Source organism: Apis laboriosa, unplaced genomic scaffold (genome assembly GCF_014066325.1).
Source record: "Apis laboriosa isolate Shangri-la unplaced genomic scaffold, ASM1406632v1 scaffold12_cov154, whole genome shotgun sequence".
Taxonomy (NCBI): domain Eukaryota; kingdom Metazoa; phylum Arthropoda; class Insecta; order Hymenoptera; family Apidae; genus Apis; species Apis laboriosa.
The window spans coordinates 4080978-4104407 of NW_025221207.1; the positions used below are offsets into that span (position 1 = coordinate 4080978).

The 23430-nt window shown below is 33.9% G+C and overlaps 1 protein-coding gene across 2 annotated transcripts in view; it reads left to right on the forward strand.

Moving 5' to 3' along the window:
• Positions 1-1432: 1432 nt before the first annotated feature.
• The window catches only part of LOC122720396, a 48651-nt gene continuing 26653 nt past the window's right edge, over positions 1433-23430 (forward strand). For both annotated transcript variants that reach the window (XR_006347762.1, XM_043947097.1), the window contains exon 1: positions 1433-3565. Coding sequence is in view for 1 of the 2 variants with exons in the window: in XM_043947097.1 (XP_043803032.1) it covers positions 3373-3565 (193 nt within the window). In the remaining variant the exon portion in view is untranslated. The remainder of the gene's footprint in view (positions 3566-23430) is intronic.

Here is a 23430-nt window from a genome sequence, read left to right on the forward strand (position 1 = left end):
ATATAAGCAATTTTTATACGAAAAATAATTCGAATCACAAGGAAAAATGTTTAAGCAACGAAGATCACGATATCGAAGTTTTCAAAAAATATTTTTTAACGAAAATTTGACGTAAAAGTTCTTTATATTTAATAAAAATTAAAAAGCTTCCGATAGAAATTGAAATATATTAACAAGTTTTTATGTTAATGAATATTTTATTAAGCGAGCCGGATTATGATATTATATGATAATTTTAATCAAAGTCGAACGGAAATTCCTGGAGATGCATACAGAGAGAGAGAGAAAGAGAACCGAGATTATGGTTGACGCATTTAGTCGTGCATGTTTAAGGTGATGCTCGACTAATGGTCCTGATATTTAATAATGATGCTATCATATTTTGCTCACGTTAACTTTTTATATTATATACGCATAGCAATGCGTTTCCTTTTTATTGTGTGTAAAGCATATGAGATATCGTTACACTTCCGCGATTATTCAGTCCTGCGTCATGTTATCCTTGTATTTTTTTTTTTTTAAATATTCGTGATACGATATATACAATGTATATATTTATGCAATAATCTGATCTTTAGTATTTTATGTCAAGAATTTTTTATTTAATAACTTAGGAATTTCTCAAATTTATTCTGAGAAGAAAAAGAATGAAACTTCAATAATAAGCCTTTTATCTCGTGGAATGCAACTGTTTCAATAAAGGAAAATATTGTTAGAAGAAACAAGTCTTTTTATAGTATCTATTTATAAAATAAATATATGATATAAAATAACTAAATTCTTTCAAAAAACGATTGCGAAATTTCCAAATGTTATAAAATGTATAATTAAATGTTATAAAGCAATCTTGCTTTTAAACGAGCAATATGTAAATTGATTTATTGATGTCGACTGTTTTAGACTTGTAAGTCTTACATTTGATCGTATATATTCGTTCATAAAGAAAAATATACAAGCTTTGATAAAGCTTTTATTTTTTAAATCTAATATTACGAGAACGTTTTGCATCATAATATAAATATCATGATATAATCCAAATATAAATATCATGATATTAGAACAAGATCCAAAAAATGTGATCAATTTTTAAATTGAATATTTCGAGTTTACACATTTTTTCAATTAAATATCAATAGAATCAATAATAATTAAATTGAATAAATTATATTATCTCAAATATAATATAATATAATTTACATATTTATTACAATTTATAATACAAAAAACATGTAGATTATGAACCAACTAATAATTGATGAACTGCAAATTAAATTAACGTTCCATTTATCGCATTCATCGTCGAATACTTATGAATTATCTGGTTAATTTATTCTTTCAACTGAACGCTCAAGTTGGCCGTGAAAAAAAAAACGCATATTTTTAAGAGCATTTCATTCCAAGAATGCAATTGTAACGGGCATATACGGCGGCAGTATGAAAGCATACGACAGTAATGCAAATCCAAGTGTAGAGGGAGGAATAACGAAAGAAAGGGACGGAATGGTTGAGAAAAAGAGAGGGGAAAGCACTGGGTAGTGGCCGCGAGCAATGGTGCGAGAGAGAAGGAGGAAGGGAGGGAGAAGCCACAGTGAAGAGCATTCGAGTCAGCTTGACGGTGCCGGTCGCCTCAGTATGCTGCGCAGCGCGCAGGCTCGCGTACGCGTATTGTTTCTCTCTGTTCTCGTCTCCTTTGCTCTCCTCTCTTTCCTAATTTTCCCTCTTTCTCTCTCCTGCTGTCCCGTACGTATGCAGCGCGGCTAGAATACGCAAGTACAAACATCTCGCAGGTCTCTTTCGCGTTTATGTCGTTCCGTTAAGTTTTTTGTTTCTCTGTTGGTCACGGACACCAGGATAATTCGACGAAATTCAGGTTCCTTCGTATAAATATTGTGAATAACGTTTGCTGTGCACATGCGACCGTATGCCGGTGATTCGAATTTAATCGAGAACCTGTTATTAACGCGTGTGCGTGTACACGTCTATATGCGAGTCCGTATACATCGTGACACAGTGACACGGTACGTAAAGTTAGCGATAAAGAAGAGTTGTGGCTCATAGTGAAAAGCGTCATAGAAAAGCGGGAAATTTCGATATATTCAACGATATATTTTGAAACTTTGACACGTCAAAAACAGACGCAGTGGATGATTCTAAAGTAGAGATTCAAGAGACTCAATGTGGATACTAAGATATAATAAAGCGCAGTGAGTGGCAGAACGGTTACGAAACGCGTAGAAGGAGACGTGGCACGAAATGAAGCGAACGTATCCTCGTACGATCGATAACTATAGCATCTCAGTAAATATCAAGCGGTTCGTATTTCCAGCGCGCACGAACCTAACCTAGCGAATTATCTGTTTTCTCGTACCTTGTATATTTGTAAACACAGTTGAAGAAGTCTTGTGATCTCGAGTAATTCGAAGAAGGGATGTTGACGTGAAAGTGACGTTTCACACTCGAAGCGTAGAAGTATCCAGAATATGAGAATGAAAATCTTGCAGTTATTGAAGAAGTAATATTCCTTGTACGCCATCTTGATATGTCGACGAATAGCGATGACAGGTGGTGAATGTGATTGTTAATCGACCGCGCGAGATTCGATCAGTCGTGATCGAATGTTCGATATATCTTGGTGCGAGCGCGTGTGTAACGGTCAAAAGAACGTCCCGGAAGATTCTTTCCAGTGTAACGTACGAGGAGACAGAAAATTACGAAAGGCGAATAAAGCAACGAAGAAGAGAGAATCCGAGGCGCTTTTATTTTTAGCCAACGCCGGTTCGCGCATCGCAAAAACCGGTTTCGAGTCTCGGCTTGGGTTGAGCCATGAGGTAAGGTGCGTATATAGAGAAGGGTTTTCGTTGAAAAGGGAGGAAGTGAGAGGGAAAGACACGCGATGTAAAGGTGTATGGTTTTCTCTCTGTTGGTTAAGAAAGAAAGAAAGAGTGACACAGAACGTGGAATTCGCCTAAGCCGATACACACCTCCCCCTACTTCTCTTCTTTCTTCTCCCACCTCGAACTATCGATTGCGTGCATGCACGCGCCTATCCATACTCGATGTGTTACGTGACATCGTACCGGGAGTGTATAATATTCGATTATTAAGTGCATCGTCGATGAGATGTTCATCGCCGAATAATTAACCAATCAGTCTGGCAATATAAATACACAGATATCGATAGATCGTTACAGTTCTCGAATCAATTTTGATGAAAAAGTGTGAGAAATTGGTGCGAAAAGAGAAAGTGAATCGAAGGAACATGACAATCGAATAAAATCGAATCGAAAAAGTAAAAGGAAGAGACGGGAAGTGTTTATATTGGATTGTTGCATGATACACGAGATTGACGAAGACACGAAAACGGCATGAAGAATGGCAACCGATTCGAGCAACCGTCAAGGTGTAAGGGCGGTCGCCACGACGACAACCGATCCACATCGAAGCGAAAAACGCGCCGTCGCGGCACGAGGCGCCGCCGGTGCTCTAGCCCTCAGTATTCTGGCCGTGGTCCTCCAATCGGCAGCTACCGCGACCCCCACTTGGGGATATTTCACCAATCCTGACGGTGAGTCATGCTTTTGAAATTCTTTTGATCGAGTCGCGCGTATTTTCTTGATTCATAGTGAAGTGATGCACGCATCGATTGCGCATGCCCACGACTTTCTCGCGGTCATATCGCCGCCTTTCGAGTTCACGGTTGCGATATCGATTATCGATTTATTTTATTGTCCGTCAAATACAAATTAAAAATGGAAATTTGATGAAAGTCGTGTGAAAATGACATATATATAATAACTATTATCTTTAGTTTAGCTTTAATTTATTTTTGATTTCTTTATTCATAAAAAATACATTAAAAAATGTATTTTATATATATTAAAAAAAATATAATACCAAACATGAAATCAAATCGCGGTTGTTTAAACATAATGAAATAAAATGATTATTAACGTTGCGCAAATTAATGCGGTTATTATTATATATATTGTGGTTTTTCTTATATAACTTCCGTAGAAATTACATGCAATCTGATTCTTAATAGTTACTCAATAGTATCGTGTAAAATAATGTATCGGGAAATGTTATAGATATTGAAACTTTTTCTAATTTAATACATTCAAAAAATCATGTTTTTTCAATATTTAATTTGATCATATTAATTAAATTGGTACACTATATATTGACTTAAATATTACAAGGACATTTTTATAAGCAGCTGCACATAGGCTGTCTTTGTATTGTACGAATTAAAAGGAAAGTCGTGGCTGGTTACTTAATATTTATTTTATTCGATAGAAAGTAGTACCATTTCAGAGTTCTTCGTTTATTCTTTGTTTTTTTGATTAAAATATATCTCGATCTTCTTCTATATCAATCATGATTCTTTTTATTGTCTTTTATTCGCAAGAAATCCCTCAAGTTGAAACGATGTTGTTTTGTTTCTTTTTTATATAAGTATAATTCGACCTAATTCAGAACACGAGTTCCCGTATATCGAGTCAATTAATTCCGGCAGATAGTTTTTATAGTTGCTATACTTCGTATCTTTCATCACCCACCTTCTTTCGACCTGTTTCCTCTTAGATAACAGTTATGTTGCCTGTCCCTGACTTGTTCTTTATCCTCAAGCTTTTCCTGGTAAACTTGACTGAATTAATATATCGATAAAATGTATTAGATGACTCGATATTATATCGAGTTAATTACGTATTCATAAAAGGAGACATCTTGATTTTATAAAAGTTGAAGAGTTTTATCTATGATTATTAGTAAAAGATACTGTGTGATTAAACTAATTACAGTAATTTTAAAAAAAATATTTTTCATTGATAATAACTTATATAAATGACATTTTTACATTAAAAATGAAATAAATAATGTTTAATTACACAGGTGAATAGATAGTCGTCACGAAAATAGTTTTGGAATTCGACAAACTAGTTGTCCTAATAAATCGGTCAATAACCCAAGCTTGTTTCCGTCATCGTTCTTTACTTTATTCCTTCACAGACTTTTTTCATTTTTTCTTTTATAAATTTTTTTCAATATCAAATCATTTATTATAAAATTTATTTTTTCATTTTCTCATCCAATAAATTATTATTCAGCAGAAAACAATTTTACATTATAAAATTTATCGAATTTAATATATGATTCCAAATATTTAAAATTTTTACTTTAATAAATAGATTGTATCTTAAAACAGGAAATTTCTTTTTAAAAATATTTTTTCGAAATTATTAATATAAATAACTTTAAGTGGTATGTATTTGTCCTTAGGAAAATTGAAATTATTTCTTTTGCAATATTTGAAAGTTAGTCGAGAACAAGAATATTGTTAATATTGTCCTTGTACCGCACAACGTTGTTTTTCGAAACAACGAGACAGAATAAGCTGTAATTCTCATTATAATTCTCGACATATCTGTTATTTTTCCTCGTGTTCTGTGAAACTTCGACTTCAATGCCATTATGCGGTCGGTTAGATGTTACGTAATTTTATGTCAAATACAAATTACAAACGATTCTTTATTTCATTGCATGTAAACATTATCTTTTTTCAAACAATTATAATTGTTTTTTTCAAACAATTATAACAACATTAATTTAAATTTTTTAAATGTAAATAATAATCCGTTTATAATATCTTACAAAACACTTGAATATTTGAAATAAGATAATTTCTTCTTTCTAACTTTATAAGTTACTCTTTTCTAAAATTAATTCTTTCGAGTTATTTGATGCAATATAAATCAAGCTGTGATTTCATTATACGCGATACAAAAATTTCCAATTATTTATATTATTTATTGTAGATGCCAAGAACAAAGCATTTGCACAATCAGTCAAACGATCGATACTTAGATAACCAATGTTCCATTGTGTTCAATGTACATCCTGACTATGCAAGTAAGAGAACAAATGTCGATAACCTCTCGTTCGCTTTATTCATCGCGAACACTCGGTTGCTTAAATACGAATTCGATGTAATCGACCGATCGTTTTTCACGGTCTGTTGTTCCTCCGTGATTTTTTCCATTCCCTGGTCGATATTCGTTCCATAGTTAATCACGATTATCAAGGTGCATCACGGTTGCCCAATCGCAAAAGGCTTTCCGCCTAACGACTACGAGATCTACTTGTTGTCCAAAGAAAATCTTGTGTACGTTTATACTTGGCATGTAGAAAGAGATTTCATGGTATAATGACACGGTTGCACGGACGTAGAAGGTAGTATTGGGCAAAAGTTACTTTGAATAAGAGAGGATAAAATTATTTTGTAATTTATTTAGCTTACTTTTTACAAATCCGGATGAATTTGTCAAGGATAATTATTTATTATTTATTAGTTATTAGAAGTAGTGAAAGTACATTAATATCTAATCGTTTTGTAAAATTTAAGAATTTAAAAGGAAATTTAGCTCAGATAATTTGTACATATAAAATTTATTGATGTTAATTGGAAAAATAATTTCAAACTTATAATCGATAGTTTTATGATAATATTGATATTTAGTCTCGCGATAAAGAATATTATTAATACGTTAAAGATAAAGATTTGCATAAAAATGATATATATGTGTCTACAATAGTGAATTTGATCTTCTTGGCGTACGTTGTCCTCATATGCATCATACGTCGATGAATGCAGCTAGAATGAAACGGTATGCGTGACCCTAGCAGGTGGTTACTACTATACGCTACCCGTGGTAAATATTATATGTGTGTGAACGTGAACGTATGTTACGGTAGATGCATGTGTGAATGAACGTTGCAGGTGCGTATTCACCTGTAAGGCCTCTTTCATTATAGAATACTCCTACGCTTTCGATCCTTATAATTTTAAAGTTTTCCAATATTTTTAAAAATCCAAAAATATTTCTCGGATAAATTTTCAATTACAACTTTTATTATTTATAGCTATTTTTAATTCGACGAAATTTATAACATTTCATTCCTTCCTAATTAATTATTTAATTATCATCGTTTCAACATTTCAATTTTGATTACATAAGGATTTTTTAAAAATTAAATCATCGAATATCAGAAATCTATCTCATTGAATCCCTTGCTTATTACGTTACTTTCACGTTTTCCTTCTGAAACAAAGTTCACGAGTTAATGCACAGCCAGCATTGAGATGCTAATTAAACCCTGAGAAAGGTTCGTGATTACCGCTTCAAGATTAATACGTGACACGAATATTCTATGTGCCTAACGTGACTTTTATCGTATGATATTTTGTAGGAGAAAAATCATTGAGTAAAAACAAAAAAAAAAAAAAGAAAAAGATTAAACGGTTTCGGTAAAAAATAACTCCATAGATTTTTTTCAAAGAAAGGAAAAATTTAACTTTTCTTCATGAAATTGTTGATTTATCTAGCGATAATATAACGATCATGTTTTCTAGATATATAAGTCAGAATTTTTTTAAGACGATATGCATAAGAATTGCGGCTTCGAATACTGTTACTCGCGTGATTCACGTCTCGCATAATGTGGTCGCCTTTACAATAAAGCAACGAACTACCGTTTGTTGGCGGACTGAAAGATCGTAATTAGAATGTGCTACATACATGTAGTGAACCTTTTCTCGTCTTTTGTAGCCACCAAGCGAAACAGCTCTAGAAGAACTAGAGTCTAGTATCGATTAATCTATAACTTTCTAGAAAATGGATATTTCGTACGATGTTTCATAATAATTGAAAATATTACAAGGAATTTTAAGGTTGGTCATGTTAAGCTTGGATCGAGTAGCTTCATTTTTAATACATTAATTTTATAATTTGTAAAATTTTCTCACATTTTGAATAACGATTATGAAAACATTCGTATTTGTGAAATTTTGCATATCATATTTTAATTTATCATACACTTCCAATACTCTCCATAATCTTTTCCAAGTTTACAGTAATCGTAACAAGATATTTCAAGACACGTTTAAGCCTCGAATTTTCTATTCTACGCTACACTATTTCAGCGAATAAGATTTACAATATTTTGATTTTTAAAATAAACCTTCTCTTAACACATCTTCGAGCAACTTATCGTCCAATTATCTCTATCATAATATCCTTCTGAATTTACTATTCTCAACCGATCTTCAATTTGCGCATTTTCCCCGATTCCATTAAGAAACGAACGTAAAACATAAAGTACACGTCCCGTGTGTACAGCCATAAAAGAAGCATTACGACAGGTACATAGTCCATCGTGACTAGCAGTCTCGCTGTGGTGTAAGTGGGTTTGGATACTGTTACACACGCATACGAAACACGATGGGGTACTATGCAAAAGAGCAGAAGGAGTGCGTGTGGTAAAAATGATAATCAGAGCCTGAGAAACGGGAGCTACCGGAAAGGTTTCGCGATAGAGGCGATAAAGTTCACGAACATTTTTCGATGGTTGATTAGAAGGTAGAATTATGCGCGGTATATTTATGCCCAAAGTTTACAGTTTTTGGAAAATGTACAATAAATCCTGGGACAAATTTTTTATTGATTCTTCAATCACACGCGAAAATGGAAACCTTATTATTTTTAAAATATTCGAACAATGTGGAAAATAAATTAAAGAATTAAAAAATTATTTAATCATTGGAATATTGGAAATTGAACTTGTACATATATATTTAAAGTAGGCCTTTAGGTGAGATTCTAATCATATTCTCAGAAAATTAGAAATTACACGTGTTTTTGTATATGTACTCAACATTGACTCTATGAAACTAAAATAATTTCCAGAAGATATCCTTCAGACAGGTTGACAATCGTCCAACTTATCTTCTCCGGAAAAAGTGAGAGTATTACAAAGTTCAACGCCGTAGGTTAGTTAGCAAAGATTAAAGGTTGGAGGAGAGTGTTACACGATGTCTAAGCTAGCAGAGTTGGTGTATAAGCGAGCTGGTCGAAGTAGGTTAATGGATTCGATGAAGTATCGCGTGGAATGGTGGAAATAAACGATGAAAGACCGGTTACGAAGGATAAACGAACGTGTGCGTAAAGGGATCGTAAAACGTGGAAAAACGAATGGGAGGAAGCGATCAGGAGGTACCGTGTAGTGGAATAAGTTGAATGGATCGATTCGATTCGTGGCGACAGGATAAAGTTGGCTTAATGGATGGCATTGGGTTGTTGTTGTACAACCTTGTGGTAAATTACACGTACGCATTATTCGATTTAAGATGATTCTCCCCTGAAGAAAACCTGTTGTGGTGGTATGTAATGATTACGTAGGATAGGATGTGTCATACGAGATTGACACATTGTGCTGTTAAGTATATATATGAGAAATCTTAGAAAATTAAATTGATCGGTTGAACAATTTTGAAAATGAAATAAAATGTACAGGTTTGCTTTTCCTGATTGCTGATATGTTAATTGTTCTTTATTCGTACGTTACAATGTTTGTAATTGGGTAGGAGGTAAAATCATTATACAATTAATTTGGTATATGTTTGGGAAGTAATAAATCTGATCGAGTAATTTTAATTTCAATATTATTATTTAGATACTTTGTTCATTTTTGTTTTGTTTGAAATCAAAATTCTTGTCGAGTCTTGGTAGTAAGGAAAGAACGTAATTTATGATTGATACTTTTTCTTGATCTATTATTATGATTTATGTAAAGTTAATTATATATTTATGTCGTTGATTAGAAAATTTCAATGTTCATTTTCATTTTATGAAGTTTAAATTTTCGTTTTAATAAAAAAAAAGAAACATAATCATTCGATTCATTGGTTACAACCATAATCTTGTTCTTGTTGCGCGATTATAAGAAATCTCTCTTGATTTATACGGAATACATTAAATTCTTGAATAACTGGTTTCGTCCCAACAAGATTAAATCAGTATTCAAATCAGACCTTTAATATTTTCTTAAATAATATTAAATATCTACATTCCTTCTATCGACTTCAAAATCTAAATTTTCAATAATCTCTAATAACACTTCTCCATCTTCAAATTTTAAATAACGACGATAATAAATCAAGAAAAAGATCTATCTCTCAAAATCAATTACAAACTCTTCCAAAACTCATCCAACCAACCGATACCCATGTCTCTCTCCCTCTCTCTGCGTATCACCCTGCAATTTCAACCGTTCAATAAAATCGTTTCCAAACACGAGACTTTATATTTTATACGACACAAATGGACGCGTGCAATTCCTCTTCTCCTAATAATTTTCACGCGCTCGTGCATACGACTCCCTCCCCCTCGTCCCCGACTCCAGTATCCACTCGAGGACGTTCGATTTCTCGATCGGTGTGGTACACGTACACGAGATTTACACGTGCGTACACGTATTCCACTGGCAGGCCGAATTGATGTGTCATTGTCGATTCTCGGTGCGGCACAATGTGCCGTAACATAACACACCATTACCATCGTGGAAACAAGTATGCCACACCGGGCGTCGAGTGTAGCCCGTGGCCGCGCTACGTATGTAACCGGTACGTGCGACGAGAGAGAAAGAGCTGTTTTACCGCTATGCAAGAGGACCGAGGCAGAGCTCTCGGAAGAGGGCCGGGTGCAACGGCCTTTACCTGGACTCTCGCTCGCCACTCGACTAAGCCATCTTCCACCGCTTTGGGTTGCAGCCGCTTCGAGGAGACGAGGGCCCCTCTCGTTTAGCCCCCAGTGTGAAGATGCTCGCCCGTAACGGAACACGCGGTACATTATTATAAAAGCCGGCAGGATTTCTCCATCGAAGTCGGATCGGAGTATCTTCTCGGGTGTTACGACACGGTTACGAGTCGTGACCAATCCCAAGCTGGCTCGTCGTCGTACTCGGATGCTTTTCTCGCGCGTTTTTTAAATTGGTTTACAATCACGAGGATTCGGATTCGGTGGTGGTGAAGATGGGACGATCGGTTCGAGTTTTGGTTGAAACGAAAGGGATGTAGTCGTTGTTGTAATATGATGTACGCAGTGAGTTAAATTAAATTGTGCACCTCGTGGATACGAATGAATTTACGATATACGAGTGAGTTAAATGTTAAAAATATGTATGAATTTTTATTTTATTAGGGGATTCTGTGTAATATGTGGTATAAAAGCATGTGTTTTCTTTTCATAGTTGGAGAATGGAACGAGGGTGGCACGGATAACGCGAAGATTCGATTCCCCTCGTTTCGATGAGTTATATAAATATGAAAATTTAAGTTATTTCATTTGATGATATCTATCGGTATAATTACATTGGAACAAAGGGATAATTGAAAAGAATTGTTCTTCCTTATAAGATGAAAATTGGAAGACGCATTATATAAAGGAACAATTCTTCTCTTCTTGTATATATCAACAAAGTGGTACAACTCCTTGTGTACAACTCTCGTGTCGTTCGCACGATTTAGTTGCTTTTTATTTCAAACTCGTCATTCATACGTTATTATCTCTTTAAAAGCAATCTGTAATATCCGGTTGAAAAAGAAATAGAATTCGAGATCTTATATAAATCTTATATATAAATTCCCCCGGGAAATCCATCGAAGGGATATAGAAATGCCTTTTATTTCTTCTCTGTGATTAAATTGCTAGAATATACGTGATCTTCGATAATATTCTTTCATTTTTTATTTTAATTAGCTCATATCACGTGGATTATTTTCAACCTTTGCAGAATATATCATTGGACAATCTTTGATGTATGATCAATTTTAAATAAATTTCACTCGAGGTATAATATAATATAGTTCACGTGACGAGATTTTAAACGAGATATTCTTCTATTTCTAATTCTTCTATGTAAAATTAAATTCTTCTCTCGTGTTTGCATAAAAGTCAGCGTTAATTGATAACAAATTATTGCAATAAATACGAAGAAATTCTTCCAAAAAAATACAATTTCCATTCGAAACAATCGTTCCTTTGATTCAAAATCAAAAGTCTTTTGAGAAAATTATTGAATAATTTCATTCATTCAAAGTGTTCCTTTTCCATTACTTAAATATTTACCTCTCGAAACAATCCTTTCACATCTACGCGAGCATTATTTAAATCAGTCGAACTCGTTGATACATTTCCTCTTGGCATTTCGTATTATTAGTTTTCACCGTCGTTGCGGCTCGTTATTCCGTCCATTTGCGTGATTTCCATTTTTTGAACATTTTCACGGCAAGTTTTTCCTCATTCAACGACATACTTTTCACGAGATTCATTCCCTCCCACGGGTAAAAGTTATTTTTATCAGAGAAACAAGAAATCGAATAAATTTTCCGCAATTTTCGAACATTAATTATGATCCAACATCTCTTTTATTTATTCATGATATATGTATATATACAAACTGCTCTCAACATATAACCTTTTCTCGATTAAATTCGGTTCATTCAAGGTTTCGTCATTTCAACTATTACATAATAATAGATAATAAAATTATTATTTTTTTTTTTTGATAGAAAATCTCTTTATGGGGGATGAAATTAAATCTCTTATAATTACGTATATACAACGATGCATGGAGAAAAAAAGAGAATCGTATCGATACTCCAACAGATTACAATTAGTTATAACTGAAAGCGTTCTTGCACAACTGGAATTAGGTAAATAGATATCTACGCGTAATAACTACGTACGTACGTTTCGTCCATGACATTCTTTTCGAAGAGGACGATGGTTGTTCCCACGATTGAATCACGGTTGTCGCGTGGGCCGTCTGTGTTCTGAATGTTACATCGATTCGTGATATTTCTCTATAAACGCGATGATACGCGTTGTCGGGTAAAAATAAATGATGGACAAGGACGTTTTACCGTTCCTCTTCCTACCTTCCATTGTGCAATTTCCAACTTTAATGATGTGCATGTGCATGTTAACTCGAGTTCCTTGTGGAAAAAAAAAGGTATAATTTTTTGTTACAATGTTTTTTTCTTTTTAACTAGATCAATGATCGAATCGTTGGAATTATTGCCCTCATTCTCGTATATGCAAAGCTGATTAATTATAGATATATGCATGCGTTCCAGTTAATCTGATTCTTCGAGTATTCGAATGCATAATTAGCGCGTCTTATTATTACACAGCTCTTCTATGATAAAATTCAATTTCTATTTCCATAATTTTACTCGAACACATTCTTACCATTCGCGAAATCAAGTTACGAAACTTGTAAACCATCTTTCGATCCGGTAAACTTCCGTTAGATCGGAATATAAGCCGTTACGTAATTCCTGCCTGCTCCGGGATGATGCACTCGTTGATTTCGTTTCAGAGCTTTTTGATAGGATGAAAGATGAGAGTTGGTTCGTGGCTGGTTCAATCTTTCCGCTAGGGAGAAAGAGAAGAATTTGAAGGAGGTGAAAGGAACTGTTGGATCTAGACAGCTACGAGCTCCTCTAGTCTCTGTTGCTTAATTTCCTCTTCCTCTTCCAGGTCAACTCGCATGTGGTACAACACGGTATTCCTTTTCAGACGTAATCTAAAGTTCGACCATTCGTGGAAAACGAGTACGTCGTGTCTTTCATTTAGATTAAATCCAGGATGTCATCGGTCGTTTGGCCATATGAAAATAAATTTATCATATTTTAAATATTTTAAATAATCGACATTTAACATGTTACGCATGTTGAATATTTTTCTCAACGATTACTTTGCTGGAAAAATTATTTCCTACAATTTTCTTTTTCGAACGTTTCTTTTTATTCTTTCTGTTTCGATGAAACTTTGCGATATATATCCTCGATAAAGATCTTGATATGCTCGTCGCTTCAAGCATCGGATAACGTGATTACAAAAGTTATTGAAAGGAGAAGATCCAGTTTGATGGCTCGAAGGGAATGCAAGTTTCAAACGTTCCTGGCTAATCGATTTAACCAATCCCGTTAATCTTAATCATCGCTTAAATCTTGCATAGGAATTATTAATTCCAGGAAGTTGTAATTTGTAATATCGACGAGAGATATCGCGCTTGGAACGTAGGAATAAGATTTCTTTGGAGGAAAATAAGAAAAGATGGACGGAGTCATCGATTACCACTCGGGTAGGGAGGGACAAGATTTAAACAGAGGTGTCCTCATTATCCCAGAATTTAATGGTTAACCACGGATTACGAACATGGCCGTGCCATTGCTCAAGTTAATTTAAATGATATATGTTTATGCACTCTGGGGAAGCTTTTCACGAGCGAAATGTTCGATGCGATTAGAGAAAATTGTATGGTGCGATACGTGCGAATACATTAGTTTCGAAACACGAAACACTTCAAATAGTAAATTATATCGCCCATAGAATTTTGTTTCGAATGTTGAAATCACGTTGTAAGTCGAGATTAATTCTTGATCATCGGTTCTTCGCATCGTGATTAAAAATAATACTTTATATAACGTGTCTGTTAGAAGATTGGAATATCTCTATATACAATTTATTCAAATTACAGATTTTACGATAAAATTATCAATCGTACAACAATATAATGTACACTTATATCAATAACTGATACATATATTTGAAAGTGAAATTGAAAGTAAACGTTAAAATTGAAAGTTTCTGGAATGGAGAAAAGAGCGAAGAGTGATGCAATTTTATTTAAATTCCTTCACGATAGTATCAATCATCTATGAATAAAAATAATAAAAATCGAGCGACTATTTCATCATACATACATATATATTTCCAAGCGAAAACCAAGTTGGTTGATCACCCGAAATAAATTTGACCGATAAACTCTCTCGAATGGCCGAATTAAAACTCGAAACTCGAAACTTTTACATGGACGATCATAACACGATTTCTCGGCCATTTTCTCCTCGTCGGATCGGCAGGATGCCTCCCTGGGAGTTGAACATCCGGCGCGTGGAAACGGAAACGGGAGTGTTGCACCACTGTCTACTGCGAGGAGAAGAAGGTTGATACACGAGAGATGGCTCGCACGCTCGTACTTTGCCTCGTACCAATTACAGATAGTTGGTTGGCCGGCAATAACCCTCGGGAGTTAATGGAGGTAGAAGGTTCCATGACGGAATAGGACGACGTCCCACGGGTTTCCAGGCCGTGATCGCCGCCTGGATTCGTGAGAAAATAACCTGGCACGAGCCGCACGAAACACGTGGACGTCGTCGAATCTCTCGTTACTCTTTGTGGACCACGAAATTGAGAGATAAATCGAATCGCGATGTATTCCTCCCTTCTTCGATTAGATTCCTTTCTTTCGAGAGAAGAAAGAATTGTTCGATTTGTTTGCTCCTCTTATTCGAACGTAGATAGAAACGCTGCGTGGAAACCTTACCTTTTTATCATAAAATCCTGAGATATTTCTCTTTTACAGTTACAGGGGGCGCCATTATACCATTATACTTTCTCACGAGTAATTTCGTGAATAACGTTTCGCTGGTAATTAGTGAGAAAATGTGGCGTGTTTTGCATAACGCCATGTTGGTTGTTCTATCTGCTAGGATGCGAATGAACAACAATATTGTTTTTTGGAAGACAATATCGCATATGTAGAGAGTTGTTATATATGGAGGAGTTTTTTATTCAATGGTGGCTCGATACACACACGTGTTTTCCTTCCCCTTTAAAAGCACGAGAGAACAAAATAGATTGTTTTTCCTAGGTGAAAGATTTATAAGGCGATGTATAAGAAAAGGAACACGTGGATCCGTTCCCCGTGTGGATTCCAATCGCGATGTTAAGAAGGTGACGACGTTAAAACACGACGACTCGTATAATTTTCCTCTTTGGAGAGGAATAGGCGTTTCCTCTCAAAGTAGCAATCTTCCCATAGCTGATGTTTTGCAGCCTCGATAACGATAAACAGATCCGTTTAACGATTGCTTCGTTTACGTTGTCGTTTGCGAAGAATCCCATTTTATTCTCCTTTTTTTAGTTTAAGAACCTTTTTTTTTTTTCTTTCTTTCAAAGGCTCGCGATTGCCTTCCATAAAGTAGAATTGCAGCGATTTCAGCTCGGATATAAAACGGATCTGTCGTTGATTTTAACGACTTTCTCCTGGGATTTATTCCCCTTTACGTATTCTCTCTCTAATCGTCCCCCTCTGTCCGTGATGATTGCGTAAACGAGCAAGCATTCAACAGGTCTCGTGCCTTACAAAAGTGTTTCGTTCACGCCCACAAAAAGTTGCCACTCGCCTCGTTCGCTCGCTGGTGAATCTCTCTTACGTAATATCTCGCTGTTTGTTCCATTTTGCAGCAGCGAATCGAATTATTTCTTCCATCGTTTTTTCCCCTTAATATGGAATGTTAAGTTGAAAGAGGAATTTAAAATATTGTCTTGTCCCTTCTTAATAGGGATCATTTGATCTAAACTTCGTGTTCAGAAATTTTATTAGAAGATTATTGAAATCTGAAGAAATTGGATCGATACGTTGACACCAATGAAATTAATCCAATTTTTTTTTTTTATATCAATCTATCAATTTATTACCAGAATACTTTCACTAATAATCATCGAAACACTGACTTCAAATCTCCATACAACGCTATTTTCGAAAAATATGATAAATTCCTTCTTTATGACTCTTGTACTTTGAAAGAGAGACAAAATAATAATTTTTCTCTCACACGCGAAAGCTGAATCCTGATCGAATTCGCGAGCATTACGCGGCGAATAACTCGTCACGGCTGAGATGTGGCCAATATAAAGAACGGAACTGTCGTCATTTTTATTTTTCGCAACGGTGATCGAGCGTTTAGGGCAACTGGTCTATCAACTAGCCGGGTCATGGTTCGCGTGTCCGTGGCGTGTACGTGACGAATTCGAATCTGCAGGATGTCATGCCGATGATAGCCGGTTGTTCAACGCGAGTTCTCGCTCATCATTACGACGTTTAATCATTAGAACGATAGATCATGGGAAGTGCGACGTATTCTCCCTCTCCGTTAATTCTTCCGCCGCTTTTTTTTCCATTCCACGGTTCCAAGACGATGGACTCCCTCGAGGAGGAGGAAACGTTTATCCTACGATCGAACCAATTTACCAGTCGTTGCTTCGAAGAAGTATCAACGAAGGAATGTCGCGTGGTTCAAGAGGAATTTTTATATTTTTATAATTATTTTTGCAAGATAAATAGGAAATGTAAATAATATTAGGGAAGAATATTATCTATGGAGAATAATTTTTAATTTTTTTCTTATTCTGATGTTGTGAACAATATTGAAAAAAAAAGGGGAAAATCTTAACTATTATCTTAAATATTACATTTTTAAAGCTTAGTTGGTTTCTATCTTTCTCGTATATTATAAATTTCACAAAGAACTCTGTTATTGTGAATATTTTCTGAAATGTTCAACCAATTGCTCGTCTTAAAATATTTAAATCAAAGAGATTCGTGTATGAGCAATGAAAATCCATGAAATTCTGGAAAAGAAACGTCGCGAAAACGCGGGGAGATAAATTTGAGACACATGATTCGTGGAAAAATAGGAAAGAATACGTGAAACAAATTCAGAGAAGCTTCGAATAAGCTTTCTACGAAGCACTATCATCTTTCTTTACGGTGTAATCTACTTAAACTCGTGGATGAACTTGAAAGGTAAGAAGAAAGACATATGTAAAAATGGATGGAGATACTACTTCCAATTCTATGCATAAAAATCGTCTAGAGACTTGCATTATTGTTAACGCATACGTAACGTGGTATGCTTGCGTGTTGAAATGAGAAAATATATAGCTGTATATATAGAAGGATCTTTTCTAGACCCAAGGGATTTCAAAGTCGTCGATGCGTTGTAGCGACGCGTGTAAGACATAGAATTTATAAAGGAAAAATGAAAAATCGTAGGTGATGTAAAGAGATAGGAGATCAAAAATGGAAATATGTAAATATACAAAGAGAAATTATCTTTTTATCCTCATTTAATTAACGAAGAATCTTGGTGTCTATTAAATAACATTTGAGAGCATAGATAATATAATAATTGTATGATTGTTTTCTGAAGAAATGAGAAAAATTTTTTAAATTCAATAAATATATTTTCTACAAGATTAATTTTTGAAGCGTTTCCTTGGGAAAAGAATTTCTATTACCCATCGAATGAGGTATACAAATTTAATCATTTCATAATAAAAAGTGTTCACAACTAGTTTCGCCTATCTGATAAAAAAAGAGAAATAATAATAATCCTAGAAATCGAACGATTTCTTTGATATCAAGAGAGAGAGAAAATTGGCTTCGATCAAGATCAGCTCTCGATTTTCCCTCGTTTTCTCCTCCGAAGACAAAAAAAGAAATAAGAGATGGAGCGTACTTTCAAGAACAGAAGGTTGAAGCAACGACTTAAAAAGAAAAAAAAAGAAAGAAAGAAAGAAAGGACGACATCCCCCACGTGCAGAAAATCGTACTGTTAAAGCGGTTGTTACACGAAGAGAGAATCGTTCTGCGGAAGAAGCTTGCGGCATTTTTACGGACGTTCCGCTGGCTTGTTAGAGGCTTGCGTGGTCACCTGATCGTTTTAACGCGGTAAGTAGCCGGTTTCGAGACTCCTGGAGGCATCCTCTGTTTCTCCTCGAAGCGGCTGGCTCGCATTCTCGCTCGAGCGATTCTCGTGTTCCGGGTGGCGGCCACCGGAAGTCCTTTCGACTCGCCTCGATCCTCCCCGTGTCGTTTCTCTTTTGTACGTGTTAGGATCCTGTTCTCTTGAATTTTATGCGATTATTTTTTTTTTTTTTTTTCTTTTTAGACCAACCATGTGTTGTAGATTATTAAATGTATCATAGAGAAGTTCGTCTCTGCTATTTATTTATAAGGATTCAGGGAAGAATTGAACAGAGAATAATTAAGATTGTTAAAAAAAATATTAATTTTAAATAAAATATGTATTGATGTAGTTTTAGTGAGTTTTAGAAATTAATAACGAATAAGAAGAAGAAGAACTTAGGTCGAAGAGGTTAGAGGTATAATTGAAATGAAGATAAACTCAAAAAAATTTATTTTCAGGTTTAGATCAGGTGTAGATCTTTTTGAATTTTTATTATTTTGTTTTATTATTATCTTAGAAAGTAGAATTATTTCTAATAATTTCTGGTACATTTCCGTTTTAAAGATATCATATAAATATAAATTCGTCCAGGTAATTAAATTAACGAGCAGCAATTCGAACACGTATTGTCTAATGAGCCTTAAACTTTTGCCGTTATCATTATAGTTACTATAATATCGTCACATTTTATTGTGCTATCGTTTCATTCCAATACAGAAACAATTGTTTTGTCTTAGTTTCATCGAATCAAAATTGTCAATTAAAAATTAATTTTATCTATTTTGTCTTACTTATATTGTTTGAATTTTTATATAAAAAGTTTCAAAACGACAATATCTAGTAACTATAAAAATCATAAAATCGAAAATGTACATATTGTAGTTATATTTGAATGAATAAATTCGATAAATATTTCGTTATTTGTTCATGCTATGAGAACATGTTTCTTCTCACGATATGCACAATAATTATTTTATATTTGTGATCACTATTTTTTTATTCATTCATGTACAATATTTAAAATGTTTACTATTTCATTAATTTCAAAAAAAAAATCATCAAAAAAATAAATTAATTTTTCTAATCGCAAGAATATCTTCTTTTCATTTTAACAATCTATGGTACTATTTAAAATTTATTATTATAAATCGGATAAACTAATTTTCTAAAAGAAAAATTGCGTTTGAAAATTCATACGACACACAACAATGAATAACAATGAATGTAAAAACTTTTTATCATTTAAAGTTACGAGATTGAAGTCATCGTATGAAAGTATCGTGATGAGAAACTTTAGTAGAACATTTCTTCTCGCTGCAGAGCGTGTCGAAAAGAAAAAAGAAAAAAGAAAAAGGAAAAAAGAAAAAAAAAAAGAAAAGGTATTTTCTGTCGGCTGGACGGTTTAACGGTAGTGGTCGATTGAACTCTATCGTTCCTTAGTTTAGACAGGAAACCAGTTTTCTTCGGTTGTAAGCGTACACACCAGCCTTTATACAGCTACGTATCGTTTATGAGTAACTTTCCTTTTACTATCGCCACGTGAATAAAACTCCCATTGATGTAGAAAACTTTAACGCTCGTTAACATGCACATTGCTCAATCGAGATTGAAATAAAAAGAATTACCGATGCAATTAAATTTTCATTTAACGACTTCTCAGGTTTTTACGATTTTCCATTCACGCATCTTTTGTATTCCTGCTTTTTTTTATTATTATAACAAACATCTCCTTATTAAACAAAGAAAAATATATCGTGTTAACGATCCTTATTTTGGACAATTTCCTTTTCGCGCGTATAAAAAAAAATATATATATATATATACTTTTCATTCCAATTAAAAAAAAAAAAAAAACGTCCATAATTTTCAACAAATTTTTATTCTTCCTCGAAAGATTCCTCTTCACCGAGATCGCGATAATTCTCTCGTTTATTCTAAACAATTTTCCAATTCGCGAACAAAGGATGGATTATCGGTTGGAACGTAACTGAAAATCACTATGCCAACACTATTTCTACGCGATTCTATGACTGGTATTAAATATAAGTTTCGAATTACCATACGCAGGTCTTTCGCGTGCAACCCATGTATCACCGCCCACGCGTTCCATTCGCGTTCCATTGTTTTCAAGAACAAAAACCGTTTCGCCGTTTAATATTATAACGATTGCCGATAATACGTTTCATCTTCTACGTACCCGGACCCATACGCGCGTGTAATAAAATTGCACCTATTGCCTAGATAACGATATATAAAAATTCCACGTATGCGGCGCGATAACAAACGCTTTACGTTACGCTTTACGAGCCTCGATCAAATTTACATTATTCTACGTACGTAAAAAAAAAGAAAAGAAAAGAAAAGAAAAGGAAAGGAAAGAAAAGGAAAGAATAAAACCTCGCCAGATCCAAGTGTTAATAATTAACCGTATCCTACATGTTTGAACTACATGTTTGAAATACATTTTTTTATCGGAATGTACTTACAATTCCATTTTATCCGATGATAAGATAAGGGGTATTAACTTTTTACAAGTGGAAGGAGAATGAAATTGCATTCGTAGCTAGTTTAACGCACTTATTTTAATCTCTGCAATAGCAGAGAATATTTCTTCGAATACGATATTTCGAAGCTGTATAACTTCGTGTTCTATTTTATTTGGTATCAAGAAAAGTAAAATACAAAAGAGATAGATATTGGATGGGTATTGAAAAAGACTCGATGAGAATTAAGCGTTTTATCAGAATCGGATAGCATAGAGTCTTAATTTATTTTTCATCTGTAAAAAAAAACCGAAAATCGAATTTATTCGGTGAATAATTTTATTATCGAATAACGAAATGGTACGCGTTTTATTTATTTCAAAGTTTTATTTAATCAAAATTTTATCAATCAGAAAATTATAGAAAACTTTGGATTCTAGAGTAGTAACAGTCCTTCTTTCTTCCTCAATGGCTTCTTGAGACCTCTCGTCTCATCTCGTTCAGATTAATTTCGACGGAAATGTAAATTAAATTAACGCAATTACAGTGCACGCAATTCGATGAAATAAAAGTGGAGAAGCCGGAAACGTTAGTTTCTCACGAGCAAGATAATGCGACATTACGACAATCTTCATCCTGTTTGTCTTTAAACGGTCGTCATAAAACGGGTATCATCGTGTCGAGGAAGATTTCAAACTCGTCTAGAGAGACTCGGGCCTAGAAAGTTTATCATTTTCCTCAGGAAAATTCTCATTTCCTCGAGGAGATTGAACAATGAAGGAAATAAATTCCTCGAGTCTACAATTTCACGTTCGACAGGAGAAGAAGGGACTCTTGCTCGGTCCTTCGTGCTCTTTGTCATCATTTTTCTTCTACTCCGATTATTCCCTCTTGCAAATGATCATTATCGCTTAGAAATGTGATTACTTTGTGAATTTCTGCGAACGCATATTCCAAAGTGAAATTTTCTGCGCACTTTTCATTTTTTAAACTCTTATTATTACTTTGGAATAAGATAATTAAATTCTTTGAGATTCAATTCAAAAGAATTTTTAATTCCTCTTTGCTATTAATTTTAGCTACTTTTCTTTTAATTGCGTAGCAGGATAGGAAGATAATAATATGTTGTAAATTGTTATTCTATTTGTGAAATTTTTTTCGTCCTTTGGATTTATATATTTTTGTCGTTTCAAGGGATGTTTTTAAATACTAATTTTCTTAGAATTTTTTTTTTATTCATTATGAAATCGTTTAGAAATAAAATTCAACAAAATTGTTATCCAATATCTATTCGTCAAAAAATGTTGTATTTTCTTAATGAGTAACTTTTAGTTTTAACGAATTTTTTTTAAACAAATTTTTCAGATAATAAAATATAAGCCTTTAAAAGATTTCCATTATGAAACATTGTATTATCTAATACAAATGGTTATGTAATAAATCCACAAAGGTGTGAATTCACAACGAAGAGACGGAAACGTTCCCAATAATTATTATTTATACATTTGCAAATGTTTGTAAATGCATGTTGCAACGTAGTACGAAGCTATTGTGGACGAATAATATTGTGGAACGCGAGATTGCACCATTCGATCGATAGAAATGTCAACAGGCGCAAATATTAACGTTATATTTCACGTGGTTCCGATTAAAACTGACATAGCGGGAAAAATTTCGTGGTTTTGACGAAATATGTGTGTCTATATTTTTTTCCAAATTCATCAAATTTTTCCCTCTCTGATATCGTGCGTAGGCGCGATCGATGTGAATTTCAACAAAAACATAAACATTAATTTTATACGTAATACTTTTGACTGAGAGTGAAATGAAAATTTTGCAAATTTCACGTTTTATCAAATTTTTTCTCTTTCTATCGACGATTAATAAGTGTGATAAATTGTACAAATTGAAATAAGAATGACTCGTGATGAGCGCTTTTGCATTTATCATCAATTAGACATAATTTACGAGAGGAATTCTAACGAACAGAAGAGGAGACTCGAATGTTCATCTTGCTCTTATTAGATGGCCTCGGCTAAGGTATTGTGTTAACAGTGAAAGTTGCATTGCTGTGGCTAATTTTTGCCACGATCATCGTTACTGGGTCACCACCCTTTCATTTCGCCCAGATGATCATTAATTACAAACTGTGTTCATTGAGTTTGTCTTTTTTAATTACATACCTGTGTTCAAAAAAAAAAGAAAGAAATTAAATTTATAAACGTTTCGATTCAGGATGACGCTTTAAAAAATTGTTATTAATATACATATTAATATTTTGTTGGTAAACTGAAATTATTATAACGAGTATTTATTTCTTTATAAGCAAATGAATAAAATTACGCTTTTTGAATCTATATTTTTTATTTGAAAAAGAGGTGTTAAATATTTGACTTTGATATATTGTGTATATAACATGGTAGAGACACCGATAAATGTGACGGAATCTTTCCAGATATATCAAAAGCTTAAAAAAAAACAATAAAAATATTAGGTATGAAAGAT